Source organism: Podarcis muralis, chromosome 2 (assembly GCF_964188315.1).
Source record: "Podarcis muralis chromosome 2, rPodMur119.hap1.1, whole genome shotgun sequence".
Taxonomy (NCBI): domain Eukaryota; kingdom Metazoa; phylum Chordata; class Lepidosauria; order Squamata; family Lacertidae; genus Podarcis; species Podarcis muralis.
Genome location: NC_135656.1, coordinates 116,146,894 through 116,170,760, shown reverse-complemented (window position 1 = coordinate 116,170,760; position 23,867 = coordinate 116,146,894). Strand labels below are relative to the sequence as shown.

Sequence of the window (23,867 nt, the reverse complement as noted above, 5' to 3'; positions counted from 1 at the left end):
TGTTGGGAAAGATGGAGGGCACAAGGAGAAGGGGGCGACAGAGGACGAGATGGTTGGATAGTGTTTTCGAGGTTACCAGCATGAGTTTGACCAAACTGCGGGAGGTAGTGGAGGACAGGAGTGCCTGGCGTGTCCTGGTCCACGGGGTCACGAAGAGTCGGACATGACTAAACGACTAAACAACAACATCAGCATACAATATAGAAACAAGATTCCACAGAATCTCCTGGACTTTTCTCTTCCCCCTTTTTGGGTCCTATTGTTAGCCCTTTCCTCCTGCATCTTTTGTAATAATCCAAATCTTTTGCATCTCCGTTGTATCCAAAATTCACCATTAAACTACAAGTGTTATTCCAATCCCACCACCCAGCTGCTTTCTCAGTGCAAGACAAGGGCTGCTTTCCTTAATCCGGTTTCCTGGATTCGCCTGCATTTGGCGCACCCCTTGGGCTCCAATTCAGTCGCTGTGAGATTTTTGGGGAGGAGAGGGCGAAGCTTTGCTTCTTAGAGGAGGGGGGAGAACTTCTAAGTCAGGGATAAAAAGAGGCTCTTTCCTCCTCCTGCAAGCAAGGAAGGCTCCGCTCTCTGCTGTACCTTTTTTTCCCCCCCTTTCCAAAGCCGGAGGAGAGCAGGTTGATCTACCAGGAGGTGAAGTAATCCAATCGTATCTAGATGCAAAATAGAAAACAAGTTCACATCGTGCCCAGTAGTGTGGTGGTAACTTCAGAAGGGGTTATTTCATGATTGTCACAGACAAACCCAAACACACACCCTGCCCAGCCACACATCCCTGACCATAGCTGTCAACTTTTCCCTTTTCTTGCGAGGAATTCTATTCGGAATAAGGGATTTCCCTTAAAAAACGGGAAACGTCGACAGCTATGTCCCTGACCCAACCACAAAACTGGGCCTGTGGTTTTGTGATTGAGTCCGTTGACAGGTCTCTTCCCTCTCTTCCCCCTACCTCTGTTCCTTCACAGGGCTTACAAGCTGTTGACAGTGGAACAGAGACTCCCTCATTTGAGGTTTTATGGCCATCTGTCATGGATGCTTCAGCTGAGATTTCTGCATTGCAGGGGGTTGGACTAGATGACCCCGGGGTCCCTTCCCAACTCCACAATTCTATGATTCTGTGGATGCTGCTTTTCAAAAGACAAGGGTAAGAGCGCCTTTTTTCTTTTCGGCCATCCGCTCGATTCTCTAAGGGTTAAATGAGCTGAGCTCTGTTTCATAGAGCGGCAGGAAATGGTCTAATGGGGGGGAGAAATAGAGGGGGCGCTTCCTTTTTGTCTTCCAACAAGAGAGAGGCTGGCAGACAGACTGAGCGGTTGCTCTGCGAGGTGGGTGCGCGTACAGGGCGGGGAAACGCCGTTATTATTATTATTATTATTATTATTATTATTAAGACAATAATTATTTAGACAACAACAGTTATAATTGTTGTTATTTATTAATACCCCGCCTTTTCCCCTGACAGGTACTCAGCTGCAACACTGGAAGAGGGGTAGGAACCAAGAATTGAGAGGGAGGAGGGGAAGAGGCAGAAGAGAGAGAGAAAGACCCTCACCCCAATTTCCTCTGGGAATTGCATGCAGGGCAGGCACCCCCAAACTCGTCCCTCCAGCTGTTTTGGGACTACAACTCCCATCACCCCTAGCTAACAGGCCCAGTGGTCAGGGATGCATAGCTGTCAACTTTCAGATTTGAAAATAAGGGATCAGCAGCCTCGAAAATAAGGGATCAGCAGCCTCACCTGTCCCGGGGACAGTCTACGGGATATCTAACAATCCAGGATAGCAGCAGGAAACGGCGCTGGAATAAGGGAATTTCCAGCAAAAAAAGGGAAGGTTGACAGCTATGCAGGGATGATGGGAATTGTAGTCCCAAAACAGCTGGAGGGCCAAGTTTGTGCCGCCTGATGTAGGGCTTCTGTCGGCAGGGTTTGTTTATTTAGTTTGCTATTTCATTGCATTTGCACCGCTCCTTCCCTGCCCTTCCTCAAGGTGGCTTCCCTGGTTCTCTCTCTCCCCCACAACTCCCCATTTCAGCCTCACAACAACCCTGTGAGGTGGGTTAGGCTGCAAGAAGACGGCAGAAGGCCCAGTGAGAGCTTCATGGCTGAACGGGGGATTCCAGCCATGGCCTCCCAGTCCCTAGTCCAACAGCCTCTAACCACTTCGCCACCACTGGCTCTTGGAGGTGGACCAAAGAGGGTCTCCTCTGAACACCCGGTTGGGCTTCAAACCCCCTCCCCGCCCAGGACATGGGGAGGGGGAGCTGCAGAAGAGAAAAGAGGCTCAGTCCTGGGGCGAGGGGAGAGCTCTATTTAAAAGAGAGAGAGAGAAGGAAATGACCCCCCCCCCCAGCCTTAAGAACGCAAGTTTATCTGACTGCAAATTATTATTGTCCTTGTTGATATCAGTATTATATACCTTCCCTTCACCCTGAGGTCCCAGGGCGGGTTACAACAACAAAAAACGGTTCAAAACAAAACCCTAGAAATAACCTGGGTCCTGAAAATATACGGAAAGAAGATAATGTTCCAACCAGAGAAGAATGGCAGATTTAAGTTGATGGATTATGCCGAAATGGCAAAAATGACCTGAAGAATCAGAAAGACCAAAACTCTAATAAAGAATGGGGGAAATTTATAAATTATCTTAAAAACCACTACAAAGTGTTAAAATTGTTAGTAGAATTGGAACAACACTTGTAGTTTAATGGTGAATTTTGGATTTAATGGAGATGTAAAAGATTGGGATTGTTATAAAGGATGCAAGAGGCTAATGATAGGACCCAAAAGGGGAGGAGGGAAATCCAGGAGATTCTTTGGAATCTTGTTTTTATGGTATATATTGGATATGTGATTGTAAAAACTGTAATTTGAAAAACTAAAGAAATAACATTTTTTTTAAAAAAGAAAATATATGCCAGGATGAAGAGGCACGTTGTCAACATTCCCTGAAAGCTGCATAATGAAGGTGCCAGGCGCACTTCTGGGGGAGGGGAGGGGTTCCACAGTTTAGGGGCTGCCACAGAGAAGGTCCTCTCTGGGGCCAACACCACTTCCACCCCCCTTGAGCTTCTGATGGTGGTAGCTCCCAAGCTGCTGCTGCCCAGCTTAGAGTGTGCTGTGTAGCCTCCTTGGGTATGAGCTTGCCCTGAGAAAGAAGTAGCGCGGAGAATAGATTACCTACCCTCTCTTTAGGCCTGATAATAATTACTTAGAGAGAGTTATAAAGGGCTCAATCAAAGAACCGGTGGTATACATAGAACAGCATAAAAGTTAACATCCTTCCACAATGGTTAATTGCTGTCTGTTTATAACTTTTCATGGTTTTTATTGAACAGTTTTATGTTTTACTGATGTAAACCATTTTTATATATTGTTGGTTATATAATGGTATATAAATATGTTTTATAAATAACCAAACAATACATAATTGTCAATAATTATGAAGCTGCATTTTAAATTGCATTTTAACCTGTATTTTGGGTTTTTTTTTTCTTTTTGTTTTTTTCTTATTATGTTTTTACTGAAATTTTATTAAAGTTAGCCGCCCTGAGCCCGGCTCTGGCCAGGGAGGGCGGGGTATAAATAATTTTTAATAATAATAATAATAATAATAATAATAATAATAATAATAATAATAATAATAATTCATAGACTAAAATTAGCAAAAATTGAAAGCAAGTATACGTAACTAAATTATATAGTAAGGATACCTGCCTAATTTCCCAAAGCACAGTTGCTGCCTCATCAAAAGAGTGACTTGTAAAAGTGCAATTTCTGGACATTGATGCTGTCAAGGAGGCGTGAAGGGGCAGGGCGATTCTGGGTCACAGTATACTGAAACTCTGTTACCTGGTTTTATCTCCTTTTTATGGACATCCAAGCTCGTGCCAGCTCGTACAAGTTAAGACAGCAAATTCCATAAGTTAATTATGTATAGTACTGTATATGACAAAAACCCCTTTAAAGCACAGCTCAAAAACAAAGTCCAGAGAATCTGTGCATCTATCATATAATGAGGGTTACTGGATCCCGGCTGAAATGGACAGCTAAAACATTTCTGAATAAGCAGGTATAAGAAATGGTATTTAGTGGTGAATATTGAAATGCAAGAACTCAATGGAAATATAGAGTTCAGGAATATATTATTTCTGATTAGAGAATATTTCTTTCTTTCTTTCTTTCAGTGGGTGGTGTACTTTGAGCCAGTGGCTGTGTATTTCACCAAGGTGGGTGAGATCTCCAAAATTCAGGGCATAGATCTTTTCACAAGGAAGTCATGCCAGAAGACAATGAGAACGTGGCATCTGTAGGTAAGAATGTCTTTTCCCCCTTGGATGGTATTGAAAATGAAGTTCTTAAATCACACCAGTGGGCAAGCGAGTGGTGACCAAACAGGGCCCACAGAAGGCAGTGATTGCCACCAACTTAGATGGCTTTAAAAGAAGATTGAGCAAATTCATGGAGAAGACTATCAATGGCCAGTAGCCATGATGGCTATGCTCTGCCTCCAAATTTGGAGGCAGCGGGTGGCGCTGTGGTCTAAACCACAAAGCCTAGGGCTTGCCGATCAGAAGGTTGGCGGTTCAAATCCCCACGACGGGGTGAGCTCCCGTTGCTCGGTCCCTGCTCCTGCCACCTAGCAGTTCGAAAGCATGACAAAGTGCAAGTAGATCAATAGGGACTGCTCTGGCGGGAAGGTAAACGGTGTTTCCGTGCGCTGCTCTGGTTCGCCAGAAGCGGCTTAGTCATGCTGGCCACATGACCCGGAATCTGTATGCCGGCTCCCTCGGCCAATAAAGCGAGATGAGTGCCGCAACCCCAGAATCAGTCACGACTGGACCTAATGGTTAGGGGTCCCTTTACCTTTACCTTTAGTGCTTCTGGAAACCACTTCTGGAAACTGCAGGAGGAGAGGGTTCTCATTTGCTTGCAGGTTCCCAACAGGCATCAGGCTGGCCACTGTGAGAACAGGGTGCTGGACTAGATGGGCCACTGGCCTCATCCAGCAGAGCTCTTTCTATATCCTTGTGGCCCAGAGGCTAAAACCCTTTAATAAAGTTTTATTTTAAATGTATCAGCAGTGGACCAGTGAATGCAGCTCATGTTATGAAAAGACAATATTATGACAAATATTATGAGAAATCTGAAGAATCATGAATTGTGCAGGCTGTTTATGTTAGCCTGTTGCAAGGATTTTAAAAGGTACCAGTGACCAACTCAAATAGAGTCCAAGAATTGACAGATGCAGCAATTGGAGAAAAAGAAAGTGAGCTTTATTGCTGAGCAATAATTGACCCAGTGGAATCCTTTCCAAAAGACTGGGCCTCGAGACCTATTACCCTGGGGCTTTATACCTGAGTACATACATCACAGATCATGACATAATGGGATACATTTGCGAACGGCAGCAAAATAAGCTAATGAGTGCATACAAACCTTGCTCCTGACCGTACAAAGAGTTCTCTCCCAACTTCTGCTTTTTAGTTTGAACACCAGTCCGACCTTTCTGCTAGATTTATTGCAAGAAATAGAAACTTAGGGCAAAGAGGAACTTCGGCTGTTGAGCTCCTACAGACCATCTGCTATAAGGGACATTCTGTGGTTTCCTGTTTCACTGTACAGACTTTGTCTGGACAAAGGGGGGAAATGTGCCAGCACATCAGATTTATCGCTTCCCTTCTTGTTCGGTGAGATAGAGAGAGAACAAGGAGGTACTGGGACAAAGTTCATCTAAGACTTTGCAGATTTAAGCAATTTGCTAAGCTAAGCAGAAGCTTTCACGATTCAAACATGGATTATAAAATCATTATAAAAATATCTGGTTATAAATGAATATATTGAAAACTGATAACTGATTATATGGATAACTGATTATATGAAAAGCATAAGGGTAAAATTCCTCCAGTTCCTTCTTCAAGCCAGATTTAATATGTTTCCCTCGATGATAGTGAGAGGAAGATATTTAGCTCTCCCAGAATCAGAGTGTCTCTGCAAATGTAGTAAACAGGAAACAGATACTTTGGAGCATATTTTCTTTTCTTGTGATTTTGGCATTTATGCCAGAAGACAATTATTAGAGGCCTTACAACTCAATAGGCTGATATCCACGCTACCAAGGGTTCAGGACCTGCCTTCGGACAGGAATGATCAAATTACTTTAATAGTGGCTGAATTTTTGAGTGCTGTCCATGTAGAAAGACTGGGTCATTATAAAGAGAATTAGTGGTTCTTAATTGACCAGGGATTCAGTAGTGCAGTAGTGCTGTACTGTATTATTTATGCAAATTGATTTTCTCTGGAGTTAAAGATCTGACCGGGACAAACCTTATTATGCTCAGCTTGTATTTTGCATAATTTGTATACGGTGTCTGTTTGATAATGTGTGGTTTGTTATGCCGAATAAAAGAAAACTATTTGATAGAGAAATCAAAAGTACATTATATGTAAATAAAACTTGGAGAGTGTAAAATCTAAACAATTTTTAAATAAGTAACCCTACAATGGTTATTGCATGACAGGATTCAAAGAAGCAAGATTACACTTAAGTGACTCTATGAGTGTGTGTTTTGTTCCAAGCAGGAGAACCAATCAAAATTAATTCCAATTTCAATCAGTGAGAGACTGACTAGCCACCTGGTCTCTCCCTCCTTCCCTCTATGAGGAATGTAATGCCTTGATCATGCAGGCTCAGTGCAGTGTGGTGTCTCTGTTACAGAATATAGTATTTTTGACCTTTAATAGCCGCTTTGACATTTCCGTCCTTATCCTTATTAGTTACTTTAGACATTCCTTGCCTAATTTGCTAGTCATTCAGGCATTTCGCCTGTGGCTCTTTCCACTCAAAGGCCCTTTCAGACTTATAAATATGGGGCTTCCCAACTTGCTACTTGAGCCCTCTTCTCTGTGATTCTTCACTGGTGCAAGCTACATTTGGCAAACTGGGCGGTTCTGGGAGGAGTGACCAGCCCAGGCATCAGCATAACATTCAGGGACTCTTGAGGTCAGTGGTGGCTAAATCTTTTTGGGGCCCTGGACACATTCAGAATTATGAGAATGTGTTGTGAGCTCTAGTCACAAAAATGTCCCTGTGGAAGTGTGGCATAGCGTAAAATTGCTCTTTTGGCATGGCATAACACAAAATGTCTGCTGCATCTAATAGAGCAGAATAAGAGGTAGGATCATAGAACTGTGCTAATATGGAAAACTTTAATTTATTAATTTTTTTAAAGGTTTGAACCTGATAAACTAGAGCAGCAGGTTCCAGCAATCTCCTTTCCCAAACATTGCTAAGTCTCATCTGCTGTGTTGCCTGTTGCTGGTGAGGTGTTGTGGATTACAGCTAGAAAATAAATAAAACATAATTCAGAATTATTCCTGAAGTCAAGTATTCCATGAATATACAGTCACACTCACCTATAAACAGATATCTTTATTGCTGGCTGGTAATCATACTCCTTCATTAGTTAGTTTGTTTATCCTATTATTCAGCCAAAATAAAGACTCTCAGAGTGGCCATACAGATGGCTAAAAGAACTGAGTCAGTCCCTGCCTCAGATTTGCAGTTTGGAAAGGCAAAAGGGAAATGGATTTGGAGGGAGGAAAAAATACGCAAATGAATGTCTAAGTTCTTTTTTTTAAAAAATGGAACACAGAACAGAACAGCTCTGCAGGGAGAAACCAGGGTAATTATTGGGAAACACTGTTATAGACAAGTGATTTTCTGGACCAAAATTCTTCTTCCATTCTGTTCTATAACATCTTGTTGGTCATTGCCTCAGAACCTCAATGTCTGGGAAATAGCTGAATAACTGAATAACATCCCCCCCTTCCTTCCTTCTTCCCAAGCAGGTGATGCGAAGGATAATGAGATTCACGAGGAGCCATCTTTGGATTCGTTGAAAACAATCAAGCATGAAGTGGGGAAGAATACATTTGGAAACCAAAGGACATCAAAAAGGCAGGACAGAAAGCGGTCAAAGAATTGGAGGAAGAAATACTCTGCTTCTCCATGTTCAGAACACCCTCAACTTCCACCAGATACTGAAAGAGTGAAAAAGTGTCCAGTGTGCGGGAAAATGTTCAAAGACAAATCAACACTAAATAATCATCGCAGAACCCACACAGGGGAGAAACCCTATAAATGCATGCAATGTGGGAAGGGCTTCAGTGTGAGTGGTAACCTTACTATCCATCAAAGAACCCACACAGGAGAGAAACCATTTAAATGTATGGAATGTGGAAAGAGCTTCAGTGTCAGCTGTAACCTTACTAAACATCAAAGAACCCACACAGGAGAGAAACCGTATAAATGTACGGAGTGTGGAAAGTGCTTTAGTGATAGTGGAAGTCTCACTTCACATGAAAGGATCCACAGAGGGGAAAAACCTTATAAATGTATGGAATGTGGAAAAGGCTTTTGTGTGAGCAATAGCCTTATTGCACATCAAATAATCCACACTGGGGAGAAACCATATAAATGTATGGAGTGTGGAAAGTGCTTCAGCCAATGTGCAAACCTAAATACACATCAGAGAACCCACACAGGTGAGAAACCATATAAATGTAGGGAGTGTGGAAAGTGCTTCACCCAGAGCGTAAATCTAAAAACACATGAAAGAACTCACACAGGAGACAAACCATATAAATGCTTACTGTGTGGAAAATGCTTCCATGGCAGTGGAAGCCTTACTAAACATAAAAAAATGCACACTATGGAGAAACCATATAAATGTATGGAATGTGGAAAAGGCTTCAGTGTGAGTGGTAGCCTTACTCTACATCAAAGAATCCACACTGGGGAGAAACCATATAAATGTATGGAGTGTGGAAAGTGCTTCAGCCAAAGTGCAAACCTGAAAACACATCAAACAACCCATACAGGAGAGAAACCTTATAAATGTGTGGAGTGTGGAAAGAGCTTCATTAATAGTGAAAAGCTTAGTTCACATCAAAGAACCCACACAGGGGAGAAGCCATTTAAATGCATGGAGTGTGGAAAATGTTTCAGCCAGAGTGCACACGTTAATACACATCAAAGAACTCACACAGGGGAGAAACCATATAAGTGCTTAATGTGTGGGAAATGCTTCCATGATAGTGGAAACCTTACTAAACATCAAAGAACCCACACAGGGGAGAAACCTTATAAATGCATGATATGTGGAAAGAGCTTTAGTGTGAGCAGCACCCTTACTTCACATCAGAGAACTCACACAGGAGAGAAACCATATAAATGCTTAGTGTGTGGGAAAAGCTTCAGTCAGAGTGGAAGTGTTACTACCCATCAAAGAACCCACACAAAGAAATAACTATATAAATGCATGGAGTTTGAACCAAGCTTCAGTCTTGATTGAAAGCTTTCTTGGCAGCAAAAAAATGTGAGAATAATATAAATGCCTAAGAAAGCCTTTCCCACCCTGGCTTCCCACAGAAGTTGTATTCCAAGTCTAATATGACCCATGATCCATAAAGATCTTAGTATGGATCAAAAGAAATTGCATAAGAGAGACTATAAATCCCTGGGTAGTGGAAAGAGCCCAGCAAAATGATTACGAAATATTCAAAAAACACAGGGAAGAAATAATAAATGTATAAATTAAGAAAGATTTAGATAGCGTGGTTTCTCATTTTATGCAGGCAGGAGTGAAATTATTTAAAAACCATGCACTCTGAGAGCAGACTTGCTACGCAGGAAAGAACCCACACAGGGAGGAAGCCATATGAATGTATGGTATATGAAACGAGTTTCACAGAGGACATCAAATAATCCACATAAGGAAGAAACATCTGGGATGTGTTTGATGCAGAATCAACACAAATCTTCTTAGACTTCAGAGAACCTATGCAGATGAGAACCCACTGGCATGCTTCTGTGACAAATTCTTTGATATTTTAGGATTTATTAAGATTATGCTTTTCTCTGTTTCCTGCAAATACACTCATGCTTCTGGGCATTATCCCTTCCATCAGTGTGCCTACACTAGAATTTGCTCTTTGGATTACAGTTTTTATTTGTGCAGTAAGAAAGGTCGTCTATTGGGAACACACATTGCATGGTAAATGTCTTTGGAAAATGTAACCCACATCCAAGGCTAATGGGGTGGATTAGAAAGAGAGGATATGAATAGTAGGAAATAATCAGTTGGTTGTAAAGTTGGACAGTGTAGATTAAATTAGCAGAAGATTTGAGTGGGCAGATTGGAGAAAGGAAGCAGTGAGACTAATAATGCGTTACAGTAATTAATGGGGGAAGGAAATGTGTGACCAGTCTGTATTGGAGAGAGGGGACCAAGTTTATAAAAGCTCCAGTTATTAGATGGTGTAGAAGTAGTCGAAATATATATGGTGGCTGATTTTCGATCTTTCGTAGTTTTCTTATACTTGATCTATTTCTTAGGTGCATTTCTTAGTCCCACTGCACACTTTCCAACACTGGTTGAGATTCACCTAATCAATCCCCCATCAGCAGATGTCGTGTAATGGGGGTGGCCCCCACCCAAGCCCCCAAAATTGGCTGAAGCGGCAGTTCAGGAGAAACCCCAAAGTAGAGCATAGGGGGAGGAGTGTGTTGCAACCAGCTACCTGGAATGCTTGTGCAAATGAAACATTTGTTATGGTGCGTCACGGAACTCCATCCTTTGCAAATTGCATTTCCTGTCAAAGTTACTTTAGAGATTAGAGGTTGTTGGTGATTTGTGTTTGGTCCATTTTTAATGTAGCGGTTGAGATGTAATCAAGAAAATAGGATCAGTTGCACCTGAAAACTTCACTACTAACGTTTATGCTTTAAATACACAATAAAATATTCAAGTGGTGAATTGTGAAACTTTGAACGTGTATTTTTTTGAAAACGAGATCAGTGTGGTAATGAACGGCCAGAGTACTGAGAAATTTCAGAAGCTAACCCAATTTCTCAACACTGGTCTTTCTGATTTCAGGTTGCCATCGCTTTATTTTTCTGTGTAAATGCTGACCAGTTTGCATGTGGAATGCAGAGAGGTAATGGTGGCAATTGGTAGCATATACCACCTTGGGAGATGAGCAGGGGAACAAACCTTTGATGATGCCGCTGACATTATTAGGTCCTGAGATAATGGTGCCCGAGTGATCACAAAGCTACCTTAATAAAAGAGGTCTATCCTTTCTGATAAAGGGACGCGGGTGGCGCTGTGGGTTAAACCACAGAGCCTAGGACTTGCTGATGAGAAGGTTGGCAGTTCAAATCCCCGCGACGGGGTGAGCTCCCGTTGCTCGGTCCCTGCTCCTGCCAACCTAAGCAGTTTGAAAGCACGTCAAAGTGCAAGTAGATAAATAGGTACCGCTCCGGCGGGAAGGTAAACGGCTGAGTCTTGTCATCTGGGCAGCCCGGGATCTCCATACGCACTGCCCAGGCTTGCGCGCTGGCTTGGTGTTCCTAGCGCAGCAGTTTGGCTTCACCTCCAGAGGCACACTCCATTGTGTCTCAAGACGGATGGATGCCAACAACAGATTATTAGTTTTAAAAAGTACTTATCTGAAAAAAAGCAGCCGGACAAAGCTTATGTCCTCAAAGTAGTGGAATTAGTTTAGGAGAGGGATTAACTCTCCACATTTGTGTATGAGACAAGGCAGTTAAGGTTAGGGTACAGGCATCCTGTTTTCCTGTCTACCCTTCCAACCATAAGAAATAAACAATTCTCAAAGAGAGCTTTATTCATTCCCTCTGCATCTCTTAGTGCCCCTCTCTTCTTCCTCCTCAGCTACTGGATGCTGCCACAGAGACACTTTAAAAGAGTTCACAATACAAAAGCTGTCCTACCTGGCTCGTGAAAGGAGTCATAAAGTGTGGCTGACGAGACACTTGTTGAATCATAGAATTGTAGACTTGGAAGGGACCCTAAAGATCATCTAGTCCAACCCCCCTACAGTGCAGGAATATGCAGCTGTCCCATATAGGGAGAAATCAGCATGTTAGTGTGGTCAGCTCCCTGCCTATTGACCCCAGGAAGGCACATTTACTGAACTCTTTGGCACCTGTTTAAAACATTTTTTTGTTCAGGCAATCCTGTTAATTATTTTAATTGTTTAGGCAAGCAAGTTTATTGTTTTATAGCATCTTAAATTCTTTTTTATTACCAGCAAGGGGTATATAAATGTTGTTTAAACAAAAATAAATAAAATTCCTTCGTGGCTTGGCACCCAGTGTGGGTGAACCAGTGGCGCCCCTCTAAACCCACCTCTGGAAGTAGTACAGTCGTACCTTGGAAGTTGAATGGAATCCAGTCCGTTCAACTTCCAAAACGTTTGGAAACCAAAGCACAGCTTCCGATTGGCTGCAGGAAGTTCCTGCAGCCAATCGGAAGCCCCTTCGGATGTTTGGCTTTCGAAATAACGTTTGAAAACCAGAACACTCACTTCCGGGTTTCAATCATTTGGGAGCCAAAAGATTCGACTTGCAAGGTGTTTGGGATCCAAGTTACGACTGTATCTCAATTCTAGGAAGCTCTGGGGAGAAACACTTGCAGTGGGTCAGGTGCAAGGTTTAAGAGGGGCTGACAAGGGGAGCACCCCCAGGGCCAGGAGGAGAGGCCTGGAGACTATGGGTTTGGCCTGCAAGCCGGGGGTTCCTTACCCCTGTCATAAATTATATCTGTAGTGGTCTGACCAATGCAGAATATTGTGGTATGTGAAGTTCTTGAAAATAGAATCACCAGGGCTGCCATATGTCCAGAAGAGAGCAGAGGTGAAAAGTCAGCTGCTTCCGGGAACCTCCAGCCCCAAACACCACGCTTGGCTTTCCAGGGGAATGGCAACCCCATGCCCTAAGCTGGCAGGGTCCTCCTCTTGGGCAGATGCACAACCCCTTCCCCAACCCCCTGCCCTGCCCTCCCCTCACCTCCCCGAGGGGGTCCCTCACACCATTCATCACTCACCAGAATGATTTCAGTCTTAAGGTGCTTGGAGCACTTGAGGGTTCGGAGCCCCTGCTGCCTGGCAGTTCTCGATCACCTGGAGCAATTATTATTATTATTATTATTATTATTATTATTATTATTATTAAATTATTTATACCCCGCCTATCTGGCTGAGTTTCCCGAGCCACTCTGGGTGGCTTCCAATCAAGTGTTAAAAACAATACAGCATTAAATGTTAAAAACTTCCCTAAACAGGGCTGCCTTCAGATGTCTTTTAAAGAGAAGATAGCTGCTTATTTCCTTCACATCTGATGGGAGGGCGTTCCACAGGGCAGGCGCCACTGCCGAGAAGGCCCTCTGTCTGGTTCCCTGTAACCTCACTTTTCGCAATGAGGCAACCGCCAGAAGGCCCTTGGCGCTGGATCTCAGTGTCCGGGCTGAACAGCTGTTCTTGCTCCAGTTGCTGAAATGGCAAGTCAGGCTTTCAGTTCCGCATAAGGAGGTGGGCTTTTCCGCATCTGAGAGTGCAGAGTGGGAAGCAAAGAGCCAGGGCGGGGGGCGGGGGGCGGGGGGCGGGGGGCGGGGGCAGGTCTGAGGGATCCAGTCCCAGCTCTTGTTTTCTCCAATGCTCACAACTGGTGCTGGGAAAAATACCTGTGGTAGATCTGCAACAAGAGAAGGACACGGGAACAGGTGAGTTCCTCTTAGAGCACCAGGCAAGGTTCTTCCAAGAGTCATCTCCTGGATTCCTTGCATGTTGTTGTTGTTTAGTCGTTCAGTTGTGTCCAACTCTTTGTGACCCCCTGGACCAGAGCACGCCAGGCACTCCTGTCTTCCACTGCCTCCCGCAGTTTGGTCAAACTCATGCTGGAAGCTTCAAGAACACTGTCCAACCATCTCTGTTGTCCCCTTCTCCTTGTGCCCTACATCTTTCCCAACATCAGGGTCTTTTCCAGGGAGTCTTCTCTTCTCATGAGGTGGCCAAGGTATTGGAGCCTCAGCTTCAGGATCTGTCCTTCCAGTGAGCACTCAGGGCTGATTTCCTTCAGAATGGGGAGGCTTCTTGCAGTCCATGGGACTCTCAAGAGTCTCCTCCAGCACTGTAATTCAAAAGCATCAATTCTTTGGCGATCAGCCTTCTTTATGGTCCAGCTCTAACTTCCATACATCACTACTGGGAAAACCATAGCTTTAACTATACGGACCTTGATTCCTTGCATAGCTGTCAACTTTTCCCTTTTCTTGTGAGGAATCCTATTCGGAATAAGGGAATTTCCCTTTAAAAAAGGGAAACGTTGACAGCTATGATTCCTTGGGTACAGTCCTGGCCTGCAGCCCCCAGAAGGTGGCTCCTCAGAGAAGGTGGCCCTCCAGCTGACTGCTGCCCCCCAGCCCTGTCCAATCAGCTGCCTCTGCCACGGATTCCTCCAGAAATGCCACAAAACGGGTTGGCTGCTGGGGTGATATATGTCCCTCCCACGCACCCACCTCTTTTTGGTGGTCCCTAACACCACTGATCCAAAGTCCAGCTTCATGAAGCTGGAGAGATGTAGGGAATAGCGTTAGATTGCCTGCTATTCCCCACTCTGAGATTCTCCCCCCCCCCCCGCAACACACAGAATGCGGCAGCTAGATGGGTGACTGGGAGCGGCCGCTGGGACCATATAACACTAGTCCTTAAGAATCTTCCTTGGCTCCCAGTGCATTTCCAAGCACAATTCAAAGTGTTGGTGCTGACTTTTAAAGCCCGAAATACCCTTGGTCCAGTATGCCTGAAGGAGCATCTCCACCCCCATCGTTCAGCCCTGAGGTCCAGCTCCAAGGGTCTTCTGGTCATTCCCTTACTGCAAGAAGCAAGGTTACAGGGAATCAAGCAGAGGGCCTTCTTGGTAGTGGCGCCCACCCTGTGGAATGCCCTCCCATCAGATGTCAAGGAAATAAACAACTATCTGACTTTTTGAAGACATCTGAAGGCAGCCCTGTTTAGGGAAGTTTTTCATGTTTTATCGTGTCTTTACTATTTCGTTGGGAGCCGCCCAGAGTGGCTGGGGAAACCAAGCCAGATGGGCGGGGTATAAATAAAATATTATCATCATCATCATCATTATTATCATTATTATCATCCTCCTCCTCTTCCTCGGTCACACCAAGAACTGCCTGGAAGTTCAGCCTCATGATGCTGGAGGAGGGGAGAATATTAGGCGCTTCCTCCTTTGAGTCTCCCTTGCCCCAACCCCCCCCCCCACTCTTCCCCAACCTGAGCTCCTCCTGGAATTCTGCCAACCCCAACCTCTCTCACCACCAAAGGAACACAAGCAACGCTGACACCAAACTCTACATACATTAAACATAATAGAAACACCGCCACCCGACCCCACCCCCATCCATCTTCCCTCTCTCCACCCCCCCTTTCTTTTTTCTTTCTTTTTTCTTCTCCCCCTAATGCCTCAACAAATGAAACGGATTTGTAAAAATGTTACATGGAAGAAGAAGAAAATACGAGGCACTACACTTCTGTAAAACAAGAAAATCCTTAATAAAATATTTTTTAAAAAAAAACTGGAGGAGAGCATCCAAGGCTAGGCTCAGGGTCCCAAGCTCAACAACTCTGGGAGTTCTTGGGGGAAAGTGCAACAATTTTTGGGTTTTCAAAGGAAAAAAACAACAACTTGGGGTGCCATTTTTAAATATGGCAACCCTAGAATAGTAATAATAAAATTTAAGGTCTTATATATTTAACAAATGTTCATAAAAAAACCCAACCAAGCACGTACATAGAGCAGCACAGGAAGACAGTCCTGAAACCATTTTGACTCCCAAGCTGACCAAATGTTTCTCTGCAAGGAGGGAGGAGGTGAAAAAAACCCTTCCTTGTTACAGGAATTTAGTAATCACCATTTCAAAGGAATGGGCAGACTCTCAGGAAAGGCAATCAGATAAGGCATTATCAGATAACCTGACAGACAGGAAAAACAACAACATTCAAATTTCTGTTGTAGACCACCTTTTCTGTGATGTAGGTATGATGTTTGTGGGGGGTGGTCTTGGGTTACACCCCTTCTGTGATGTATGTATGATGTATGGAGGGGTGGTCTTGAGCTCCAGGGCAGGGAATTTAAAATGTCTATACAGTGGTACCTCGGGTTACATACGCTTCAAGTTACATATGCTTCAGGTTACACACTCCGCTAACCCAGAAATATTACCTTGGGTTAAGAACTTTGCTTCAGGATGAGAACAGAAATCGTACAGCGGTGGCGCAGTGGCAGTGGGAGGCCCCATTAGCTAAAGTGGTGCTTCAGGTTAAGAACAGTTTCAGGTTAAGAACGGACCTCCGGAACAAATTAAGTACATAACCAGAGGTACCACTGTATAAGGGCAGGCACACCTTTGTTCGGGGTCCTCCTCCTTTCTCCTGCGTGTGTGGGGAGCATCCTGTTGCAACAGATCAATAAAGATCAGGCTTACTAGCTGCTTTGCTTGTCAATATTATCTGGTTGGCCTCTGTTATTTTCTCCTAACCAATAGGGAACCCACGTAAGGACTCTATCCGAGCTCTTGGATACCCCATAAGGGGAAAAGGGGCAGATTTTGTTTACAACAGAATCACAGAATTGTAGAGTTGGGAGGGGCTCCCCAAGGGTCATCTAGTCCAACCCCGCACAATGCAGGAATCACAGCTAAAGCATCTATGTCAGATGGCCACCCAACCGCTGCTTAAACACCTCCAAGGCAGGAGAGTCCACCACCTCCCGAGGGAGATTTTTCCACTGTCAAACAGCTCTTATGTTGACCTTTTTCCTGTGCCAACCTTCCTGCCCTAATTTTTGCTGGCTGGCTGCCTCCTCCTGTAGTTTGCTCTGGGTGCTGGGGGTTGCTGGCAGACCTCCCATTCCCCTGCCAGAGCTACAATTCCCGGAGTAGCCTGACCGTTAAAACCGCTCAGAATTGTGAAGGTTTGCAGAATGCGACGTGGGAGTGGAATGAGAGAGAGAGAGAGAGAGAGAGAGAGAGAGAGAGAGAGTACTGTCCGGCGCTTCAAAGGTTAAACCAATTGAGTTGAGATTCCTAGAGAGACAGGAGAGGGGGGGGCAGTGCTGGGGAAAGAAAGCGAAGTGAGCAAGGCGATAGTAAAGCACGCTCCTTTTTATGTTCCAGGAAAGGGACTGAGCCTCCTGAGATCCCTTGGCAAAGAGGTAAAGCCTCAGCGTTGGGTGAAAGATGCTTGGATCCTGTATGCCTCCCTCTGGCAACTCCTGCAGCCCAGCTGGTATCAAATGCATGGCTCTGCTTTCCTTTGCACCACATTAGAGAGGCTGAGGGGGGGGGTCGTGTCCCCTGGGCACCCCAGGACCTCCATAAACACGGCCCAGGCTTGCGCTCCCCCCCGGAAGGCCACTTGGGTGCTGCAAACGCAGCAGAAACAACCTGAGAGGCGGCAGGGAGGGGGCACCCCAAATTGCAAGGAAGGGGGCAACCCCGCCACAGTTTTGCTCTCTGCAGCAAGGGGAGGTAAGTCATGGGGGCTGATGTGTCCAGATTCAAAGTGGGCCCCAAATATCTGCATTCTTTCCATGGCAAGAGCCTCTTGAATGCTGCACCCTCCGTTGCCAACCCCAAGATTAGCTCAGTCCTCACTGAGAGGGAGCTGAGGAGACCTGCAGGCTGAGAGTGATGCAAAGCTGAGCTCAGGGACTGGGTGGGTGGGTGGGTGTTTTCATGGACTGTCTTCAGTGAGCGAAGGTGGCAAAAAGCAAGCGGGCTGGACGTGATCCCTTCCAGCTCTATGATTCTGTGGGTAACCTTCCCATAGCTGTCAACGTTTCCCTTTTGTTAAGAGAAATTCCAAATAGGATTCCATATTCCGAATAGGATTCCTCGCAAGAAAAGGGAAAAGTTCACAGCTATTAACCTTCCCCTCCCCCTCAAAGCTCTGCAGGTTGTTTGGGTACCAACTAAAAAAAAAAAAGAACTTCCTTCATTTAGCTATCAAGTGTGTTTCTTTTTCAATTTCCACCTTGATGTTATTTGCGCTAGGTAAAAATCAGAGGCAACTTAACCAGAGCGCTTAGTGCTTTATTTGATTCAGTCAGTTTATTACAGTCATAGACCAGCATTTAACCCTGTGAGCTCTATAGTAATAATAATAATAATAATAATAATAATAATAATAAATTAACCTGTAAGGGGTCAACTGGATACCTTTCCTTTGTTTAGGATTTTTTGTTATTATTCTTAAATATAAAAATAATTTACAGTGGTGCCTCGCAAGACGAAATTAATCCGTTCTGCGAGTCTCTTCGTCTTGCGGTTTTTTCGTCTTGCGAAGCACGGCTATTAGCGGCTATTAACGGCTATTAACGGCTTAGCGGCTTTAAGAAAAAGGAAACAAACTTGCAAGAATTTGCAAGACGTTTCGTCTTGCGAAGCAAGCCCAAAGGGAAATTCGTCTTGCGGAACGACTCAAAAAACGGAAAACTCTTTCGTCTTGCGAGTTTTTCGTCTTGCGAGTTTTTCGTCTTGCGGGGCACCACTGTATTATTATTATTATTATTATTATTATTATTATTATTATTATTATTATTATATTTACTATTTTAATATATAAAAATAATGGATATTCTAACGCATACCACTCTACCATTCTAACGCACAATACAGGAACTGCTGCCAAACATTCATTGTGAAAAGAAGAAGAAGAGTTTGGATTTGATATCCTGCTTTATCACTACCCTAAGGAGTCTCAAAGCGACTAACATTCTCCTTTCCCTTCCTCCCCCACAACAAACACTCTGTGAGGTGAGCGAGGCTGAGAGGCTTCAGAGAAGTGTGACTGGCCCAAGGTCACCCAGCAGCTGCATGTGGAGGAGCAGAGACGCGAACCCAGTTCACCAGATTATGAGACTACTGCTTTTAACTACTACACCACACAGTAAGTACTGTGATGGTGCACAGCTGCTGCAGATGTTGTGGCTTTTTGAGCTTTGGCTTGTGCAAAGTGACTGAGAGGTTTTGAACAGTGTCATTCTGGATGGGTTGTGAGCCTCTCATCCACCACAATAGATCACAAGTATTTTTTATTTTTGCTTCTTCAGTCATACTTAAACCAGTTGTAAAATGTATCCTTGTGAGGGGCACCTGGATACGCCCAACAAGTCCTAGGAACGGTAGTGTTCCCCTTCCCACTGAATTTAACAAACCACTACCCCCAAGATACCTTGGGGAAAGCCATGTGCTTTGAATGTGTTAATGTATGGTGTGGAGGTGACATGTTGCTTTGTTGTGAGTGGGTGTCTGAAAGGATTTGTCTCTTTCATTTTTTGGCACTGCATGATATTAAGGTGAACCAGCTGAGAAGGGTGTATGATCTACAAGGTCTCACTCCTGCACAATTGAAATAATAATATTTGCAGGGAGGCTTATTGTTATTGCTTGTTACTGTGGTATGCATTTCTGTGCTTTTATGTCGTAAACCTCCCTTTGATCAAGGGTAGTATAGAAATGAAAGAAATATTAATAATCAAATAAAAACTAGACACAAATCTCTTCAGTTATAGCACCCTTTCATTCTTTTCTGGGAACCATAGTAATATTTTTTTATGTCCATGGGCATTTATTTCATAATAGAGAATTTTCTTTATTTTTTCAGGGGCTAGAATCCTTTGAGGAGGCAGCTGTGTATTTCACCAAAGTGGAGTGAGATCTCCTCGATCCAGGCTAAAGAGCTCTTCAAGAAAGCCATGCCAGAGAATTGTGGGAATATGGCCACTCTGGGTAAGGATTCCTTTTCCTTGGTTGATGCATGTTTATGTTGGGAAAGAGAGGAGAAGGGGATGACAGAGGACGAGATGTTTGGACAGTGTTCTCGAAGCTACCAACATGAGTTTGACCAAACTGCGGGAGGCAGTGGAAGACAGGAGTGCCTGACGTGCTCTGGTCCATGGGGTCACGAAGAGTTGGACACGATTAAATGACTAAACAACAACAACAACATTATATTTCTGTCCCACCTTTCCTCCAGGTGTACATAGCTCTCCTCCTCCCCATTTTATCTTCACAGCAACCCTGTGATATAGGTTATGCTTAGAGGCAGCTACTGACCCAAGATCACCCACTGTTGGTCCTTTTTGTGATATTTCTCAGGGCCCTGTAGGGATGCCAGTGTGGAAATGGGAGGCTGGGCTATGTGCTCTGGACATGCTTTCCCTGCTACACTGTGTTAGACCTGGCCTTTGCTGTTGCCACACACACACACACACACACACACACACACACACACACACTCTTACACTTACACTTCCATTGAGGGAGAAGTGATGCTTGCAGTGTTAGTCATGAATGTGAGTGTAATGCTATATCCTCCTGCCACAGCCTTTTTCTTCCAAACAGTAGATGAGGTGGTAAACCTCAGGTTCTTAGTAGGAACTAAGTGGGATTTAGAAGACAGGAGTGCCTGGCGTGCTCTGGTCCATGGGGTCACGAAGAGTCGGACACAACTAAATGACTAAACAACAACAACAAGTGGAATTTAATCCTTCCACACACCCATTGCAAAAAGAAAAGAAAAATATCAAAGCATGTAGAAAGCTAGCTGTAAGGGAGCAAGCCTTACCAAACTGTGTCCCTGACATGCTGGCTTTGTGTGTGTGAACAGATTCATTGCTTTCTTTTATTTTCATTTTTGTGTGCCTTCCATAACGCGAGCACTTGTCCTGCAGCCTGAAATCACACACTGAAATCACACACTGCCCAGGCCTCTTACAGGAACGAATTCCATAGTTAAATTATGTGTCATGTGAAGAAGAACTTTGTCTTGCCATCCTGAATCTTCCCACGTTCAGCTTCCTGGGCTAACCCAGAGTTATAGTATTATGATAAGGGGAGAAGATCTCTCTTAATCTCTCTCTCCATCATGCATTATGTTAATTGCATCATATACCTGCTTTATTTGCCATTTTTCTTGCCTATAAAGCTTGGTTCATTGTCACATCTCCTCTCAGGAGAGTTGCACCACCCTCTCAGTTGCTTTCAAGGTCCTTTATAAATATACAGAGTGCATATGTTGCTGGGGTTCTGATACACACAAACACCCTTATTATATTAAGTTGCAGAAACTGAGATCACAATTGTATCACAGAAGGAAAAAACCCCCTCACCCACCATTTTTACACCTACTGAAATCAAGTAGGAAATGGACCAAAAGGAACTCAGGTTATTTTCTGAGACAGTAGCATATTCAAAAGGTGATACAGGTTTCAGGAAGGGGAGATTTTTGAGTTTTTAAAAATAGTCGCTGGTAATTGTGCTTGTAATTTCGTTGTCCCCGAGAGGGGGCAATGACAATAAAGATATTATTATTATTATTGTTGAAATCCTTGGTTACTGTATTAATCTCTTTATGGGATTTCCACCCCCCCAAGCAGGTGATGAGCAAGACAGCGTGAATTATAGGAACCCACCTGTGGTGTCACTAGAAACAACCCAAGCTGAAGCCGGAACAGAGATTTTTGGAAATCAAATGGAACAAAAGAGGCTCAAGGGAAACCATTCAAAGAATGTGAACATTCCCAGCGCTTCTCAGGATGCTGGCATCCACAAACTTCTGGCTGCACAAGATCAGAAAGGAAAGAGAAGCGAAAATATTCTAGTAGAGGAGGAAATATTAAAAAGCGAACCAATATTAAATGGACACTGCAGAAAACAAACAGGAGAGAAACCGTATAGATGTATGGAATGTGGGAAAAGCTTCAGCGTGAGCAGTAGTCTTGCTACACATCAAAGAACCCACACAGGCGAGAAACCATATACATGCCTGGAGTGTGGGAAAAGTTTCATTGACAGTGGGAGTCTTTGTGCACATGCAAGAACCCACACAGGAGAGAAACCATATAAATGCTTGGAATGTGGTAAATGCTTCAGTGTAAGTGGAAGTCTGGCTTCACATCAAAGGACCCATACAGGGGAGAAACCATATACATGCCTGGAATGTGGAAAAAGCTTCAGTGTGAGCGGTAGCCTTGCTTCACATCAAAGAATTCACACCGGGGAGAAGCCATATAAATGCATGGAGTGTGGAAAGAGCTTCACTGTAAGCAGTAGCCTTACTTTACATTTAAGGACCCACACAGGGGAGAAACCATATGTATGCATGGAGTGTGGGAAAAGCTTTAACAAAAGTGGAAACCTTAATACACACCGACAAACTCACATGGGCGAAAAGCCATATAAATGTTTGGAATGTGGAAAGACCTTCAGTCAACATCAACACCTCACTTCACACGTAAGAACCCACACAGGGGAAAAACCATATAAATGTATGGAGTGTGGAATGAGCTTCAGTGATGGTGGAAGTCTTACTGCTCACAAAAGAACCCACACAGGAGAAAAACCATATAAATGCCTGGTATGTGAAAAGACTTTCAGTCAGTGCGGAAACCTTACTGCACATCAGAGAATCCACACAGGAGAGAAACCGTATCAATGTATGGAATGTGGGAAAAGTTTCAGTGTGAGTGGAAGCCTTTCTGCACATCAAAGAACCCACACAGGAGAGCAACCATATAAATGTGTGGAGTGTGGAAGGAGCTTCAGCGTGAGCAGTAGTCTAACTTTACATCAAAGAACTCACACAGGTGAGAAACCCTATCAATGTAAGGAGTGTGGGAAGAGGTTTAGCAAAAGCAGAAACCTTAAAATACATCAGAAAACCCACACAGTGAAGAAACCTGCCTGAGGTCTGTTCCTTAGACTTTCAGAATAAACAAGCTAGGCCTTAGCAATTGTGCAGGTATAGCTAGTACAGAAGCAGGATTCACAACACGGCCTAGGACCCTTGTACCTACAGGACTGCCTCTCCTGGTATGCCCCATGGAGGACCTTAAGGTTCATAAATAGCAACACACTAGAGGTCCCGGGCCCTAAGGAAGTCAGATTAGCCTCAACCAGAGCCAGGGCCTTTTCAACACTGGCTCCAGCCTTGTGGAACGCTTTGTCTCATGAGACCAGGGCCCTGCAGGATCTGATTTCTTTCCGCAGGGCCTGTAAGACAGAGTTGTTCCACCTGGCCTTTGGCTTGGAGCCAATTTGATTCCCTCCCGCTCTTTCTTTTTTCCTTTCTCCTCCTGCGATGGAACTCCTATTTGGGGACTTCCCTGGCTGTTTTCTGGCCCATGTAGGACCAGTCTGGAAAGTTAGCCTTGGTGAAGACTTGACGTTTTCATCCCCAAAAAAGTTTTTGATTTGAGTTTCCATTGAAATGAGGCTGTATTTTAATGTTTTAATGTTGTATTTTAATCTTGTTTTTAAGTTGTATTTCAATCAATTTGTTTTTATATTGGGTGTTAGCCACCCAGAGCCCGGTCTTGGCTGGGGGTGGGGTGGGGTATAAATAAAATTTATTATTATTATTATTATTATTATTATTATTATTATTATTATACATACTGATGCGCAGGGAGAGAGGGCCCCAAAGGCAACCAAGGCCCCAAAATAACTAGGGCTGCCCAAAGAAGACCTGCGATGAGCTGTTATCTCAACAAAGGCCCAGGAGATACAGGTATTTCTGCTCCTTATGAGCCCTCCTTGTTACTTGCTAGGTGGCTGGGAGGGGGAGTATCAATCGTTGCTGAGGGCCACCAAAAAGGCCTGGAGGGCCACATGCTCTAGGAGATTCAGCTAGGTAGACATGCAACTAGATTATTCCCACTGGGTTTTCTGCCTTCTTAGCTCCGTGAAGAAAGGTTAGAATCTACAAGAGAAAACCTGGTGGAACAAGTCAAGACCTTTGTTAAAGTAATTGCCCTGACTGGTCTCATCAGCATCTTGAAGAGTTAGGTAGGAAGATACGGTATGTGTTGGCGTAGTGACAACAGAAGATGCTTCCAGGAAGGGATAAGCACCTCACCACCCACCCCTCACCTGATTGCAAGCTGAGTCATCCTAGGGGGAGTTTGTTTTTG

At 44.2% G+C, this 23,867-nt stretch overlaps 1 protein-coding gene across 6 annotated transcripts; it reads left to right on the top strand.

Moving 5' to 3' along the window:
* The first annotated feature begins 1,237 nt into the window (after nt 1–1,237).
* Nucleotides 1,238–22,723, top strand: LOC114592411 (uncharacterized). Of its 6 annotated transcripts, none has more exons than XM_077922417.1 (4): nt 1,238–1,340; nt 4,201–4,326; nt 7,862–9,312; nt 21,614–22,723. In XM_077922417.1, exons 2-4 carry the CDS (start codon nt 4,293–4,295, stop codon nt 22,640–22,642), a joined length of 2,514 nt encoding a protein of 837 aa, XP_077778543.1. In that variant the 5' UTR covers nt 1,238–1,340; nt 4,201–4,292; the 3' UTR covers nt 22,643–22,723. The 6 variants fall into 6 exon arrangements, with proteins under 6 accessions (XP_077778543.1, XP_077778539.1, XP_077778525.1 ...); XM_077922413.1 differs by lacking the exons at nt 1,238–1,340; nt 4,201–4,326; nt 7,862–9,312 and adding exons at nt 17,000–17,105; nt 18,571–18,841; nt 19,559–19,683 and having other exon boundaries at nt 21,333–22,723; XM_077922399.1 differs by lacking the exons at nt 1,238–1,340; nt 4,201–4,326; nt 7,862–9,312 and adding exons at nt 17,000–17,105; nt 18,571–18,841; nt 19,559–19,683 and having other exon boundaries at nt 21,330–22,723.
* Nucleotides 22,724–23,867: the final 1,144 nt, after the last annotated feature.